At 42.4% G+C, this 17,492-nt stretch overlaps 2 protein-coding genes across 2 annotated transcripts in view; both read left to right on the forward strand.

Moving 5' to 3' along the window:
• The window catches only part of MOCOS (molybdenum cofactor sulfurase), a 563,966-nt gene that overhangs the window by 344,877 nt on the left and 201,597 nt on the right, over nucleotides 1-17,492 (forward strand). The gene's annotated exons all lie outside the window — the stretch shown is intronic.
• The window catches only part of LOC310747468 (band 4.1-like protein 4B), a gene marked incomplete at its 5' end in the record, with an annotated part of 56,041 nt that overhangs the window by 6,455 nt on the left and 32,094 nt on the right, over nucleotides 1-17,492 (forward strand). Inside the window, 5 exons of the mRNA XM_083581836.1 lie at nucleotides 5,971-6,099; nucleotides 8,717-8,853; nucleotides 10,170-10,308; nucleotides 10,857-10,918; nucleotides 16,463-16,567. Of these exons, the coding sequence (XP_083437962.1) occupies nucleotides 5,971-6,099; nucleotides 8,717-8,853; nucleotides 10,170-10,308; nucleotides 10,857-10,918; nucleotides 16,463-16,567 (572 nt within the window). The remainder of the gene's footprint in view (nucleotides 1-5,970; nucleotides 6,100-8,716; nucleotides 8,854-10,169; nucleotides 10,309-10,856; nucleotides 10,919-16,462; nucleotides 16,568-17,492) is intronic.

Raw genomic sequence — 17,492 nt, forward strand, 5'->3', positions numbered from 1 at the left:
ATGGTTATTTTGCATTAATAATAATAAATTAGATTTCAAGATGAGATAAACCAAAATAAAATCACGCACAGTAATATTATTCTGATGGTTCTTCTCTATCAAATAGTTTTCATTAATGATCATGAGAGATAAGGTGTGCAGAGGTGACTTAGTCAGAACCATATAAACTGAGTTCGTAGCCTTTGAACAGGCATAGGCAGACTCCAGCCCTTCAGATGTTTGGAACTACAATTCCCATCATCCCTAGCTAACAGGACCAGTGGTCAGGGATGATGGGAATTGTAGTCCCAAACATCTGGAGGGCTGGAGTTTGCCTATGCCTGCCTTAGAAACATGACTAATCTGAAGCAATGCTATGAGTCTACAGCAAAGGGCATCTCCCTTCACCATGAAAAACATGGACCAAAGCCTTTGATGGGACATATAATGCGAATAAGCTAGACAAAACAGCCCGTGGCTTGCTTTGAACGTTTTGGCTGTGCCAAAAGGAGTCATTGCCCCTTCAGCATTTCTCAACACCTCTTGTGAAAATTATCACTTATTTATTCAAATTGCCCTCATCTGCCTTCAGTGATATCATCCTTCATGAACCGATATTTGGTTGGCGGTGTTGACTCACATGATTTCATCTACTGATATCTGGTGACAGTGCCATGTTAGACACGGTGCTGTGATGGCCTTATTGCTTTTGGATCCCTTTTGGGGGAAGGAGCACCAATGTGACAAAATTCAGGAAGGAGGAGCCAGCTATTCTATCTTAAGGAAAGGACTGTGACGGTAGGCAGAGCATTGGAATAGGGACAGTTAGACGGTCCAAAGGCAAGGGCTGAGGCAGAGTGGAGTATTGGTGCAGTCATAGTTAGAAAGAGCAGTTGCGGAGAAAATCTGTGTTGAGCAACACATGTGTCCCCCACTATGCTGTTAGATTCCAAGTTCCATCAGCCCCAGCCAGCATGGCCAATGGTTAGGGATGGGGTGGGGACTGCCACAGAGTCCAAAGAGCAGGGACAGAACCATCTCCAAGAAGAGGGGTCATCAGATTCATCTTTGAGGATTCGGGACATAATCGTACCTGACTCAGAAAAATTATCATGCCACTCTGGAAAAACTCATACTTGTCAGATTATCGAAAAAAGAAGATACAGCAACAGTGTATGTTGCTAAGTATTACAGCAGAGTGAAATATTATCTGTGGTTTGGGGAATTCACAGTGTAGATGGTGAATGTAATATTACATTTATTCCTGGATGAGTCCCTGTAAGCAAGAGTCCAGCACTTTTGTTCCCCCCCACATTACTTCAGTATTTTGAGGTTACATAAATTGGTTTATCCCTAATTGAACATGGAGCTGCTGTGGGATGTTTTATGATATTTGAAGGTAACCGGTCTTCTCTAAAGGCTGGATGCAGCACTGACCCTCAGGACTAACTGAAATATTCTTCAAATATCTCTTTTTACCCTTGCCTTCCCTGTGTGCTGTCAGGTGCTCTTGCTGACCCTTCTCTCCACTGTGATTTCCCTTTCCCTTACAAAATGTAGATGGTAAATTACTGAGGGGAAATCTAGCTTCATTTTCTTTTCTTTCTTTTTGCTTACATTACTGTACATTTCCATGCTACGTGATGGTGCTATAAAAATAAACAAGTTTTCAGTCATCTTCAGATTAGGAACAGCTCCTCCTCTGTGATAAATGTTTCCTTGAGGTAAAGGTGCACATAATTAAGTTCTGGGGCAAGTGACAACATGAGCCATCACAGATTAATTATCATAGCTATAACTTTCATATTGCCCAATGTCAACTCAGACAAAATATATTAGTAGAGGCAGTTCACACAGTTGAGAGTCAGACAAAGTACATGATGCATAAACTAGTTCTTTGACTGCATCTGTGCACACTTACCAGAACATTCATATTAACAAGCCATTTTTAAAGTTATCAGTTCACAACACTGAAAAAAAGCATGTTGTTAGCTGATTGATAATGCAATCCTATATGCATCTATTAGGAAATTAAATCCGTTGAAGTCAATGGGTTTACTCCCAGGTAAAGGAGTACTGGATTGTAGCCTAACATCATACCCATGTAAAGCTGTATCTATCACTAAAAAACTGTGTTGTTCGCCAGGTCTTTCCTTCTTCAGCCAAAGATTGGTTTTCATATGGACACTAAGGCTAAAACATTGTACAGATGGTGGCAGCTGTTCAGCTTCACCCAAGTCAGCAGATTAAGTTTCTTAAGACATTTTAGTGGGCAGTAGTATCCTGCCTGAAGAACTATGGATGGAGGCACGTAACATTATACAGGAGGCAGCAACTAAAACCATCCCAATGAAAAGGAAATGCAAGAAAGCAAAGTGGCTGTCCAATGAGGCCTTACAAATAGCGGGGGAGAGAAGGCAAGCAAAATGCGAGGGAGATAGTGAAAGATACAGGAAATTGAATGCAGATTTCCAAAAAATAGCAAGGAGAGACAAGAAGGCCTTCTTAAACGAGCAATGCAAAGAAATAGAGGAAAACAACAGAATGGGAAAAACCAGAGATCGGTTCAAGAAAATTGGAGATATGAAAGGAACATTTCGTACAAAGATTTCCATAATAAAATACAAAAGTGGAAAGGACCTAACAGAAGCAGAAGACATCAAGAAGAGGTGGCAAGAATACACAGAGGAACTATACCAGAAAGATATGGATGTCTCGTATACCCCAGGTAGTGTAGTTGCTGACCTTGAGCCAGACATCCTGGAGAATGAAGTCAAATGGACCTTAGAAAGCACTGCTAATAACAAGGCCAGTGGAAGTGATGGTATTCCAACTGAACTATTTAAAATTTTAGAAGAGGGTGCTGTTAAGGTGCTACACTCAATATGCCAGCAAATTTGGAAAACTCAGCAGTGGCCAGAAGATTGGAGAAGATCAGTCTACATCCCAATCCCAAAGAAGGGAAGTGCCAAAGAATGCTCCAACTACCGCACAATTGCACTCATTTCACACGCTAGCAAGGTTATGCTTAAAATTCTACAAGGCAGGCTTAAGCAGTATGTGGACCGAGAACTCCCAGAAGTGCAAGCTGGATTTAGAAGAGGCAGAGGAACCAGAGACCAAATTGCAAACATGCGCTGGATTATGGAGAAAGCTAGAGAGTTCCAGAAAGACATCTACTTCTGCTTCATTGACTATGCAAAAGCCTTTGACTGTGTCGACCACAGCAAACTATGGCAAGTTCTTAAAGAAATGGGAGTGCCTGATCACCTCCTCTGTCTCCTGAGAAATCTCTATGTGGGACAAGAAGCTACAGTTAGAACTGGATATGGAACAACTGATTGGTTCAAAATTGGAAAAGGAGTACGGCAAGGCTGTATATTGTCTCCCTGCTTATTTAACTTATATGCAGAATTCATCATGCGAAAGGCTGGGCTGGATGAATCCCAAGCTGGAATTAAGATTGCCGGAAGAAATATCAGCAACCTCAGATATGCAGATGACACAACCTTGATGGCAGAAAGTGAGGAGGAATTAAAGAACCTCTTAATGAGGGTGAAAGAGGTGAGCGCAAAATATGGTCTGAAGCTCAACATCAAAAAAACGAAGATCATGGCCACTGGTCCCCTCACCTCCTGGCAAATAGAAGGGGAAGAAATGGAGGCAGTGAGAGATTTTACTTTCTTGGGCTCCATGATCACTGCAGATGGTGACAGCAGTCACGAAATTAAAAGATGCCTGCTCCTTGGGAGAAAGGCGATGGCAAATCTAGACAACATCTTAAAAAGTAGAGACATCACCTTACCAACAAAGGTCCGTATAGTTAAAGCCATGGTTTTCCTAGTAGTGATGTATGGAAGTGAGAGCTGGACCATAAAGAAGGCCGAAGAATTGATGCTTTTGAATTATGGTGCTGGAGGAGACTCTTGAGAGTCCCATGGACTGCAAGAAGATCAAACGTATCCATTCTTAAGGAAATCAGCCCTGAGTGCTCACTGGAAGGACAGATCGTGAAGCTGAGGCACCAATACTTTGGCCACCTCATGAGAAGAGAAGACTCCCTGGAAAAGACCCTGAGGTTGGGAAAGATTGAGGGCACAAGAAGAAGGGGACAACAGAGGATGAGATGGTTGGACAGCGTTCTCGAAGCTACAAACATGAGTCTGACCAAACTGTGGGAGGCAGTGGAAGACAGGAGTGCCTGGCGTGCTCTGGTCCATGGGGTCACGAAGAGGCGGACACCACTAAACGACTAAACAACAACAAGTATCCTGCTTGCAGATCAATATGTCTGATAGAAAATTTGCTTGTAAGAACAGGCTAATGGAAAAATTGACTAATTAAAAGGATCGGCCTTCCTCTTGACATTTTCTCCACTGACTAAATATTATGATCTACCTTACATAGATGGTGGACCTATCAAAACCATATAACATTAGAAACTAGGGTATGTGCTCAGTTTTTAAGCATTCAGTGTAATTTCTCTCTGCACAGCATCCTCCAGTGCACACACTGAAAAGTGTAATAGCAAGTAATAGCAACCTCAGAAAGGGAGGTTGTTGGGCAGTAAGTTATGGGGTACACCAACAGAGTTCTCCACCTGTCCCTATTATTATTATTATTATTATTATTATTATTATTATTATTATTATTACCACTATCATTATATATTTATACCTCGCTTTTTCCCTGACAGGGACTCAAGGCGGCTTACAGATAAAATGAGAACAGCTAAAACATATAAAAGAAATCATAAAAAAATGAATAGTCCCCCGCACTGAATGCACCCAAAAGCCTGTTGGAAGAAGATTTTCACCTGCTAGCAGATGGACAACAAGGCAGTCTAGCTTCTCTAGGGAGGGAGTTTCAAGGTTGCCTGGGAGGATAGCAGGACCCAAGCTGTGTAGGGCTTTATAGGTCGTATACAGCACTTTGGATTGTGCCCAGAAACAGACCAGGAGCCAGTGGAGTAGTTGTAGCAAGGGAGTTGTCTGCTCCCTATAACCAGCCCCAGTCAAGAATCTGGCTGCAGCTCTTTGGGGCAGCTGAAGTTTCTGAGCAATTTTCAAAGGCAGCCCCATGTAGAACATGTTACAGTAATCCACAAGAGCCATAAACTATGTAGAAATAGGGATCCAGGTGCTGATTTGATGTGTGGTTGGGTAAGGAAGACAGAATCCCACTATGTCCTGCGCTGGTGCTGTCCTGAGATCTGATTTGGAAACATCTGGAATTGATTCAATCTCAGTGATGCAATCCAGGTTGGCTTCCTCTTCCAAGATGAAATCATGGATAATTGCAGTTTTATTACAGGCAGACTTGGTATTTAGCAACAGCCCTGGTTCACCGCATGACCTGAGGGCAACCTGGCAGAACTTCTCAGGTTACTGTGGGGAATGGAGAGAGCTGGAAGCAGGAGGACACCTTGAGAGTCTCAATCCTCTTCCCCTTAACTGGCCTGGCCAGTTACCTCCGCTGTGTCGCCCCCTTTCTGTTATCACTAGAATAAACACACTCCTCTCCTTCCTCCCCATGCCCACCATAAACTTAAACTTTTCTAAACAAAAAACAGTTTCAGTATTTGTTTCATTTATTCAATTGATACCATCTTTAGTAGATCACTGGTTTTTTTTAATAAAGAAGTTATTAATAAATCTACAGAGGTAACTCACAACTGACGTGCATTTAACTTGTGCGTATTCAGCTTTACACAGTTCACAGTTTAAAAAGTGGGGGGCAGGCATCTGAGAAAAAAGACTTTGGCAATCTCACCCACCATTGAACCTAAGGTGATTTGACTATACACAATTTTGGTTTCACATGGCTATCCCTAGAATGTAACCCCTACATAAGTTGAGAGTCGCCTGTATCCTCCTAATTTGTTTAGGACAGCACTGTTTATTTCACATAACTGAGGGTGTAGAGTGAAGAGACATCTCTCTCAGATCAGTGTGTCCTGCTCAGCCGTGTGTCCTCTTGTGTTGATGACAGGGTGAAGATAGCAAAACTTCAGAGAAGAGCCTTCATCCTCCTCCCGTGTCACCTTCCGCAGTACCTGACCACTTTAAATGCAACATCCTGAAGGCTCAGGTGGAAGCGGCTTTTCGGGTGGGTCCTCAGGTGGGTATGCCATGTCTGCCTCCCCTTTAAATGTTCTCTTATGGCTTATGCACATGTGTATCCATGCTCATGCACTACACATACAGGCCACACACACACATTCACTGCACATTCAGCACACACACACACACACACACACACAGAATGCACACTCACTGCATGTGCAAATGTTTACATGTAGTCAAGCACTCAGACATACCTTCTCTCTCACACACACATGTGCAAAGGGGTGTGGGTGGGTGTGCATACACAAAACCAGCATGTCCAACCCTACCCGCTCCAGCACTGAAAAAGCTGCCTTTTACTTTGTGTTGGGAGTTCTTTTACTGTAAAGTAAAGTTGTTTCTTTGGAGGCATTTTCAGCCCATGTGGTTAGCCTATACTTTCTGAAGTCATTTAGTGTCTGGATTTATTTTCTTACCTTGGTCCCCATTGCCTGAATTTCTAGCACAAACAATTCCTGCACAGACACAGATGCCTAGACCAAAAAGAAGCAATGTGTTAGAAATAGTCAACTGTGCCTAAGGACTTAGTCTACCATAGTTACAAATAATTTGGGATGATGCAATTTTCATGACTGCAGTTGCCTAATAATAGCAACATTTACATTGTTTTTCTTTAATAGCAAGGAAAAGAATAGGTGTGCCTTCAAAGATTTGGTCTGTGATTTATTCCATTTCTTTCACCTTGGCACAGATTTCAGATGAAAGATAAATCACTTTGGCAAAATATAGGATTAAATCCAATTATAAGAAGGCTGACGCCTGTGGGGCAAAGATAGATTTATCCAAAATACCAAGAGAGCTTAGATCAGGGAAAGTCCATTTACATATTCTGAGGGGCCACTCTTTTCTGCAAGGTAGAAGTTTATTTTGCTTCTCTTCTCAGCCCAGGCCCTTTAACTGAATGGGGGGGGGGGTTGCAATTGCAAGATATGAATGGGGGCAGCTTTTGCAGCTCAATGCACAGCTTGAGATCAGTTGGAGGTTGATGGTGTTCAGTGAAGAAGGAAAAATATGGTCTCCAAGATATGGTCTCTATTGACTTTCCTCAGGCACAGTGTTGCCTATGCTTGTCTCGAAAGGCCTCAATAGTCCCAGATCTCAATCTCCCAGCTGAAAAGCCTGCTGCTTCTACATTATAGGGAAGTTTGTCTTCTTGATAAAAGGCCTAGAGGAAGAGCCAGTGCTTTTTTTTCTGGAGAGACGCAGGGGGACACATACCCCTAAACATTTTGTGAATCTTTGTACTTTTGTCCATTTACTCTAATTATTTTTCCTGATTTGAAGTATAAAATGGTGATTTCCTTGAGTCAAAATGAGAGTACCCCAAAACATTTTTTAGGGGGGGAAGCACTGGGAAGAGCTATTTCTGTTCCCCCTCTTTTTCAGAAACTGGTCCTGTCAGAGTGGGATGTGTCTTCACAGAGCAGGCATTCAGCAGCATATACAAATGAGCGCTATGTTCTAGACTGGCAGTTGCTCCCGACTCATCCCTTTGCCCAGAGTTCCTCAGCCTGATGAAAGGATTCAGGGAATTGGGGACACAGCACCAGACACTCAGGGGTGAAGCATGCCTCTGCAAGGAACAAGGCAACACATTCCTCCTTGTTTTTCAGTCCTAAAATTCCAGGGGGTCCAGGTCAAGGAGTGAGGCTACTGAGTTGTGTAGCGTAAACACTGTCAGATAGGCGTTATTCAGATCTCTAGAGTATTCCTACAGTGTTGGATGATGAGGATGATGAACAACATAAAAATACAAATTGAGAACATAAACTACATTATAAAGGGTTTCCTTGAACCTTATTAGAGGTGAACAGTGTCAGTTCTCTCTTCCATAATTGTGGGGAGAGTTAGACATTTTCCCTCTCAGAACAGAGAAGGATATGAGCACTTTAGGTGGAGAATGGTCTTCTAGATGGGAAGTCAGTATTTCTTCTTACGGAATTGACTCTCTCTCCACCAAGGTTAGTGAGGAGCTTCTAGGGTCAACAGAAGAAAAATCAGCTGGCTTCTCTAAAGTACCACAGACAAACAAACAAACAAACAAACAAATACGAATTGCTTCATGAGTTTTCATGAGAATGTTTTCCCCCCAGGTGACAGTCCTGTGTTATTTATATCTGAAAGCATTTCTAAGGGCCCCAGTTTGATCTTCTGAATAGCTGCGGTCCAAAATAAATGAATGAATAAACAGAATCTCCATGTATGTATTTATGTGCATATTTATAGGCTTCTCCTGCCCAAAGTCACCCTGTATACAGGCTGTATTCTTGGCAAACAAAATTAATGCAGTAGACTCCTTGAATGCAGATGTGTTTTCTCCCCAAAACGTAGTGGTCAAGATGAAATGAATGCACACCTATGGTTGCCGTCATTTGTGATGGATCTGCTTATTACATGATAAGCGAGGAGGGAGGCAGAGCACCTTGCTAAAGACTGATATTTGAAACAGGCACAGCAGCAACTGTCTGAAAGTTTTGCAGTGAATTTGCATGATTGGGGTTTTTCTATGAAATCATTGTTTGATCCTAGTTTATTATATTATATTATCCTAGTTTATTATATTATATTATTATATTATCAACTGTAATGCAAAACTCCCACTGCAAATAAAGGTGGATGGAATGCAATGGATCTTGCATGAGCCAGAGTTTTGCTGTGGCATGTTTGCTTCCAGCATCCCACCTCAAGGATCCTGGTTCAGAGAATCTACATTGCAGATCTGGATTCAGTATGGCTGCAGCCATGGAGTGTAGGTCTGTAATAACCATGCACATGCTATATGAGTGTAGGAAGAGATTAGTGATGATTTCACTGCTTTAAGTTGTGCTAATTGCACAAACAGCTGAATGAATCTGAACTCACCACAGGAGAGTTAGGAGCAAAAGAGGAAGTGCAGCAACTCTCTGGTTAAGTTGTGCTGTGCCCTTCCACCGTTGGCGCTGTGTTGTTGCACACAGTGCTTTGCATTGCTCAGAATGAATGAATGAACGAAACTTTATTTGCATCAGCCAACAGCCATAGCAACAAAAGAACATTGCAATATACACAGAACAAAATAAAAAAGTTGATTATATAAAACACAGTTGAGGGTCCTGAATCAGCAGTCAAATAGTGGACCTTATTCTGATTGCCCCAGCTACAAACCTTGCAACCTTTGCAGTCATCTGCTCCTCTTGATCTGCCAGGAGAAAAGACACTGTGGCAGTGGTTGGGTGACCCGGAATGGACAATAAAAGAGGTGTGTGTGATAATTTCGTTCCTCAGGTCTTTGTAAAGAGTGCATGCCAGGAGGACATGCGCCACTGATTCAGTGCTGCCAACAGAACTTTGCTATTAGGCAGATGAGAAATAAATTAAACTTCTCAGCAGTCACATCCCCACCCCCCCAATTAACTTGGAAGACATTATTATGAAATCTGCAACACCGACCACTATCATTGTTACCTTGAAAAACCTCATTGTTTGTAAGAGTAGGATTTAATTCAGTTGGTCTAAATGGGGAAAGGTTAATTCCTACTAACGTGAGAAACCTAGGGGTACGGTGAGACTGAAATGGACTGAGTATGTTTGGTGAGGATCATCAAAAGGGAAGATCCAGCACCTATAACTTCTTTTCATCATAGCCTATATACAGTGTTACCTTGGTTCTCAAACTTAATCCATTCTGGAAGTCCGTTCCAAAACCAAAGCGTTCCAAAACCAAGGCGAGCTTTCCCATAGAAAGTAATGCAGAACAGTTTAATCCATTCCAGACTTTTAAAAATAACCCCTAAAACAGCAATTCAACATGGATTTTACTATGTAACGAGACCAATGATCCATAAAATGAAGGCAATAAACAATGTACTGCAGTCAGTCAATCAATCAATCAATCAATCAATCAGTAGCTGGTTCCACACAGTCACAAAAACAAACAAAAAAGCCACAAAAACAAAAATGCAAAATAAATAGCAAAAATAGACAGACCTCAGCCTAACACTCAAAACGGAAGTGTGGCACTCAAAATAGACACGTTTGGCTTCTAAAAATGTTCACAAACCAGAACATTTAATTCTGGTTTTGCAGCGTTTGGGCTCCAATTTGTTTGAGTACCAAGGCATTTGAGAACCAAGGTACCACTGTATTGTGTTGGTATGAGGTCTTGTTCCAGCTGAGGGCTTCAAACCAAAGCAGTCGTGGAAGATTTGTGGGGAGTTGGAGGCATGTGGGTGATGGCGCTGGCGCAAACAGCCCCTCTGCAAATGAACCATGAGCTTAGCAGCAATTGCTGTGAGCTCCTCATAGGCTCCCGTAGATCACTGCATTTGTATAATGAGCTGGGTGTGAGAGTTGGAGTAAAAGTTTATTGTTTTGTAGATTGGCCTAGAATGGCTGCCTAAAGAATAATGCGAACAAAAATGAGCCTTATTTTATCTGGAAATAAAATAACATTGTGCGGTATTTCTGATGTGCTATAGTTTTGGTGAATGTTAATGGCATCACTACTTCACAGTTATTGTTGCTTGATGTATTTACCGTATATGCCTACAATTTTCTAAAGCCCCCCGTTCTTGTTACACAACACAATTGTGATTTCTGGTGATTCATTTACAAAATATTCTCAATGGAAAGTACAGGAGTAGACATTTACAGTTTTAGCCTTGATTCAAAAGTAAGCAGTCACTGCTAAATGTATTTGTATTTGTATGCTGAATCTATGTACTATACCAAATTACTATGCACTGTACTAAAGTAGAGTTATGTTTTCAACAGGTTGGAAAAGAAGAAACTTCTTTGACAAATCCTCCTTCCAGCCTGCAGGACCCTAATGTCAGGTCTGTGGATTCTTATTTGCAGGGTTGAGATTATGAATGAAAGTTATTGGAATCGTCAAGGAATGCAGTACATGCTTGTCAAGGATACAAATCTAGTTGATAGTTGCAACCACTCATGTCCTAGATGCTCCCTCTCCCCCCAAAAGCAAGTTCTTCACAAAGGGCAGGAATCTTCCACTGTAGGGGTATGCAAACTAATTTCCCATCGTCCCCAAGTTTTCAAACACACAGAGAGAAGGGGGGTATTCCTATTGTTTAGGGCTACGGTTTGAAAAAATAAATAAATGGTGGAAATCTCTCTTGTTAGGGTCCAATATGTAAACCTTGAATATTGTTACAAAAGTCCCTCTTGTTACAAGCCTGCCCCTCTCTCTGCCAAGTGGTGGCAAGAGCCCATGGGGGTCTGCGTCCCTTTGGAGAATAGAAGACGCAGCAGAGACTGTCTGGCTTTAAGAAATATGGTTTATTCACCTATTTACACCTTCAGTCTGCATGCCAGTTTTCAAGGCTATCCAGTGTTAGTGTTTGGTATCTCCTCCCTGTAAATATAATCTAATTCATGTGTGTGTGTGTCCCCTATCTCTAATTACCGGTAACTGCCCGGGGCAGAGAGGTCTAGCTTGGAAGAATCAGTGGTCCAAACCAAATTTATCTAAATTTGTGTCCTCAGGTAACTGTCACTTCTTTTATGGAATTAGTTTATTACTATTTTATAATTAGCTACAATAGAACTGGAATGTTTTCAGTGCCTAATCAAAAACAGCTGCTTCAGAAACTGAAGCTGTCAATTAATGCATTAGTTGGAATGCTTCCTATTTATGTCGGGGGGGGGAGAGAATGGCTTTATGTGGAGAAATCTTCATTGTACTTCACCCTATTTCATATTGGACTGATGAAGTAGAAATGGAGAAATAGGATTTCCAGACAGATTTGAGTCTTGTGAATGAAGCTCTGGCCAAACAAGAATCTGGCAGAGCTAAAATCTGGCACAGACTAGGTGTCATAAAGAGAACAGATTGATGCTGGAATGAGAAAATGGTTGCTTTTTTGTGATAGTTGGGGCCATATCCAACATAATGATTCTTAGAGTACATATCGTTATAACCACTTTCTTCACTACGTACAAAGAGGGTCCTTCTAAGGGCTTCACTTCCACTGCCAGTTTCCTCCTCCCCATTTAAGATACATTTGGGACTATTTGGGGGGGAAGAGTGTAATATACTTTTCCATGCCTCCCCAATCTCTAAGTGGTAAGAGATTCCAGGGTTTGTAAGGCACAGTGGAGACTGCCTTTAAGATATATGGTTTATTTACACACACATATGGGACATGGGTGGCGCTGTGGGTTAAACCACAGAGCCTAGGACTTGCCGATCAGAAGGTCGGCGGTTCGAATCCCTGCAACGGGGTGAGCTCCTGTTGCTCGGTCCCTGCTCCTGCCAACCTAGCAGTTTGAAAGCACCTCAAAGTGCAAGTAGATAAATAGGAAGGTAAACGGCATTTCCGTGCGCTGCTCTGGTTCACCAGCTTAGTCATGCTGGCGACATGACCCTGAAGCTGTACGCCAGCTCCCTTGGCCAATAAAGCAAGATGAGCGCCGCAACCCCAGAGTTGGTCACTACTGGACCTAATGGTCAGGGGTCCCTTTACCTTTACCTATATAACCTGAGGCTGTGATGGAAGGGCTTATAGCATTCCTTCTCCCATGGCCACAGTTTTGGATGCAGCAGAAATCAGCCCTGACCCTCGACCCTCTGCGCAGCCGCTTGCATTTAACAGACAGATCTGCTTTGCTAATCACTCATTACCTTCTTTTTGTTCTCCATCATGATGGCTTTTCTCCCAGGTGATTTCCTGAACACAGAAAAACTGGTTTGGCCTGTAAACTGACACTGCTAAATTCAGCATCTGGCAGCCTGTTTTAATACTCCAAGCATTGATTAAACTCCAACACATACTAGACCCAGGAATTTAAGGAAGGATCTGTCACCCACAAATTCATAACAATACAACCAGCCAACGTGATTCTTGAGGCATTTTTTATGTGGTACTCTGGCTAGTAGAATGTTTGGTTTGGATATCGACTGGTTAAAATCCACACTGAGTTGCAAAATAGCCTTTGAATAGTTGTTGAATAGCCTTTGTTAACTTTGTTAAGTTACTGACGTAATCTCTCTTAGACTAATTTATTTTGCAGGGTTATTGTGACGATTGAGGTGGTAGAGATCTGGATTCAGATCTCTCCTCTGCCAGAAAGCTTTCTGGATTATTTTAGGCCAGTCACTCCCTGCCAACGTAATCTACCACAGAGAATAAAAAGAAGAACCACATATATTGCCCAAAAACCCTTGGAGAAAGGGTGGAATAAATATATACGAGAATTCATAAAATTACAATGCCACTCTTTTGGCTCCTGGGAGAATGAGAAATTCAAATGGAACAAATACATAAATCATGATAATTGGCCAATGCCTCCTGGAGCCTTGCCATATCAGATGAGTGCAACAAAATCCTCTGCCAGTGTGTGTATGTGTGGATTGAAATGTGCTCCAAAAGCTGTGAAGTTGAAGAAAGGAAACATTTGCTGCTTCGCATTTCTGATCAGCCTATTTTGATTTTCCTGACTGTCATTGTTTTTAATATCACTTGCCATGTGGTACATTTGTTGAGCCACTACTTTCGTGGAACGCACACGAAAGCCGTCTGGGCTGTTTGGAATGCCAAATGTTTAAACATGTGTTCGCAATATTCTTTTTAAAACAAACTGTTGGCTCAGCATAGTCAGCTTTTATCCACTGATGGTATCTATCATTATTCATTAAAAAAATTTTAACCCAGAGGTAGGGAAACCCTGGACAACAGGCCATTCTTGGTCCACTAAGGGGTCTAAACTGGCCCATGAGGCCATTTCCCCAAACTACTACTACTTATTAGTCTGTGAACTGCCCTAAGATTGTATTATGAAGGGTGGTATATATAATCAATCAATCCCTCAATCGATTAAATAAATAAATAAATAAATAAATAAATAAATAAATAAGTCAAGTCTTGCTTGTGCTGCTCATTAGCATTTTCCATGAGAAAAACCAATCTACATATCAACAAGTAGTCACTGAAGAAGAAATCAGTAGAGGAGGAATAGGTTGCCTTTCAGTCTATTATCAGGTAAGATACAACAAGTGCTGCTGCTTTACTCCCAACAATATAATGATTATTCCTGTTCAGGTACCCCAGTATGTTGAATATCTGATGCAGAGAGAGCTAAGAGTTCTCTTTAAATGAACTTGTTTGAATGTGCTATCCCTGTCAGACAGCACTGGAAAATTCCCCCAAATGCTGGGATGAGCTTTTGAAATTCATTAGCAGTGCAGAATCTTACATATTTTTAATGGTCTGTGAAATATAAATGGAACTATGATCTAAATATATTCTACCGCTGTTTTTTACATTTAGAAGAAAATGCAACTTGACGAAATTAGTGTATTTAATGTGTAATTAGAGTAGGTCCGTCACATGCAGAATAGAAATTTCTGTTGCAAAAGCTTCGAAAAACAACTTAATGAATCTAGAAGAAGGTGCACTTCTGACATATTTAGCTTGGAATATATATTGGACCATAGCAAGATTAAATTAGACTTCTCTGTTATGTTTATCTGTATTTTGCTTTTCTCCATAACATGTCTCCGTAACTCTGTATCTTAGTTTGTGTGTTCCTTTGTGGGTTGGGGAGGAGTAGGGTTGCCACATTTGTTCTGGCAAAATACAGGGCAGGGCATGGCAGTGGGGCTGGGGTGGGGGTTTATTTTCATTTGGTGCTGAAGTGACTTCATAGCAATCCATTACAATCTATTGCAGCCTAACAGGACGGCCCCTCTAGAATTTGCCATACACAACACACACATGAATTTCCAAATCTGTCTTTGCTTGGCTACCCAGAGCTTAAATACCTGACCTTTCACACACCCTTTCAAACACATGTATTTGGAGAGGATTCCTAACTTGGCAGAGAGAAGACATGAAATATAGGACGTAGCATTTTACATTGAAATATGGGACAATCCTGTATAATCCAGAACAGGTGGCAACCCTAGGAGTAATACTGAACGTGAAACTAAATAGCTAGATGACTTTTTAAAAAAAACAAACAAACTTGAAATGCTTTGATAACTGGTTACTAAAACTACATAAAAACTGGTGTTAGAAGGCACCTCAAAGGTCCTCTAGTTGCTCACATGATCAGGAATTTCTTCTACGCGTTGAGTTGAAATCTCCTCTCTTGTAACTCAAATTCCTTTGGTCCAGGTTGATTTCCCAGGAAATGGCTTCTAGGATATTAACTAATATGTTTACAGCATTGGGTGGGGCAGAGAAGCAGCAGCAAAGCCAATACCTGCCCCTCCGCATGGTGGAGGTGGCAGGAGCAGAGGCAAGCAGCTCAGTGTTTTATACAGGGAGGAGAAGTGGTGGAGATGGCTTTCCTCTGACCATAGGTCTGCCTAGTGGAAGTGGTAGTGATGGGAATCCCTGGAGTTTCCTTGAATATGGGGTGTGTGGAAGAGGGGGCGAGGTGTGCTTCTCCAGCTGCTCCATGGACCTGCCTGTCTGCATGGGTTTTTCTTTGAGTTTCGGGAGTGAGAGATTAGCTTCCCAAGCTGTGGGCTTTTGGAAGGCGCTTGGGCAGAAAGAGAGGTAGAAGAGCACTTGTGGTCTAGGATGCAGGAGAAAAAGCTGCTCTTGGGAAGAGAGAGGGGCGTCTGTGGAGTGTAGAAAGAAAAAGAGATAATCTTTGGTAGCTGACTTGAGTTGATTTAATACAGTGGTACCTCGGGATGCAAACGGGATCCGTTCTGGAGCCCTGTTTGCATCCCGAACGGAACGCAAAACGCGACAGCGCGTCTGTGCGTGCACAGGTCACGTTTCGCTGCTTCCGCGCATGCACATGACATCATTTTGACTGTCTGCGCATGCACGAGTGGCAAAACCCAGAAGTAACGTGCTCCGTTACTTCCAGGTCACCGCGGAGCGCAACCTGAAAGCACTCAACCTGAAGCGTATTTATCCCGAGGTATGACTGTATTTGTATTCCATTTTTCCAGCAACAAATGTTGAGCTCAAACCAGCTCACAATATTCATAGAATCATAGAATCATAGAATCATAGAGTTGGAAGAGACCACAAGGGCCATCGAGTCCAACCCCCTGCCAAGCAGGAAACACCATCAGAGCACTAGCTATTCACAATAGCATTAAAAAACAGCAAACATTGCAATCTATAACAGCAAACACAACAGCTTATAAAGCAAACAACAACAAATTCATGAAAACAATTCATACAATTAAATGAAATCATAGTAGGGTGTGGGTGTGTATGCACGCGCGCATGCACACACAGACAAACAAACACTTGAGATATGTATCTACCTACCTACCTACTAAGTATCTACCTACCTACCTACCTAAGATATCGAACAAATGATATCTTCTCCCAGAAGTCCTAACTTTGTCTTTTCTTATTTTTTTCATTTCTTTCTTCTTCTGCATTTAGAAATCTAGCCCCTTTACGGCCGGAGACAACACAGACAAGCAGTGTACCTGAGAAGCAGGAAGTTAAAGCACCACGGGTGAGGAAACTGATGAGGCAGTACAGCTTGTGAGTATAATTCCAATTATGGCTGCTGTACACTGTTTCAGATGTCTTTTCCCTATGGGTCCATTTCAGGAGTTGCCAACCTTTCGGTTCAGTGGGCACATTTTGAATGCTGTGGGTGCCAGTCACAAAATGGCAGCCTTGGGATGTGGCATAATACAAAATTTAGAGTCTCGTCAGTGCTGCTTCCCCCACCCCCCAGATAACTTGAGGCTTGCCATGCGAAGTCAGCAATGTCCTGCTGGTCCTGATTATGGAGATCACACAATATTGATCACACACACAATGATGATGTTGCAGTGACAACGGTTGACCCGTGGAAAGTCATTTTGGGGTCAGAGAGTGAGTGTGGAGAGCTGTCCCTCATCTCTCTGCCACTCCTCTTTCTCTTTCTCTCTCCTTTCACAGAGACATGCCTCCACACCTCTACCATCCAATCCATCCACCCTGAGTCCAACAGGTTAGACCCCACCCCCATCAGGCCTTTCCCTCAGAAACAGAGCCAGCTCCCCTGTGATGGGGTGAAGCGCCTGCCTCGGTCAGTGGAAGTGCAAGAGGTGGAACTCTGCCCACCCAACCACTTTGGCAGGTGGCATAACTAACCCATTTTCCACAGATGAAGAAGCCGGGAGGCAATGCTTTGAGGAAGTGCTCCAGCTCCCACTGAGTTTGGCAAGAGCCAGGGCCCCCCAGCCCCCTACTTCTGCCATCACCATGCCCTGGCTCTTGCCAAACTCACAGTCCTCAAAGCATTGCAGGGGGTTGAACTAGAATCTGGCATGTCCAACAGGTAGATCGTGATCCACTGGTAGATCACAGGGTGTTCCTGGTAGATCCTGGCTGATTTCTGGCCCCTCAGCAATCTCCTTCCTAAAAAAAGCTCAACAACTATGGGTAGATCACTGCCAGTTTTTATACTGTGAGTAGA

The sequence above is a fragment of the Podarcis filfolensis genome (assembly GCF_964270895.1).
Source record: "Podarcis filfolensis genome assembly, chromosome: 13".
In the NCBI taxonomy this organism is placed as follows: domain Eukaryota; kingdom Metazoa; phylum Chordata; class Lepidosauria; order Squamata; family Lacertidae; genus Podarcis; species Podarcis filfolensis.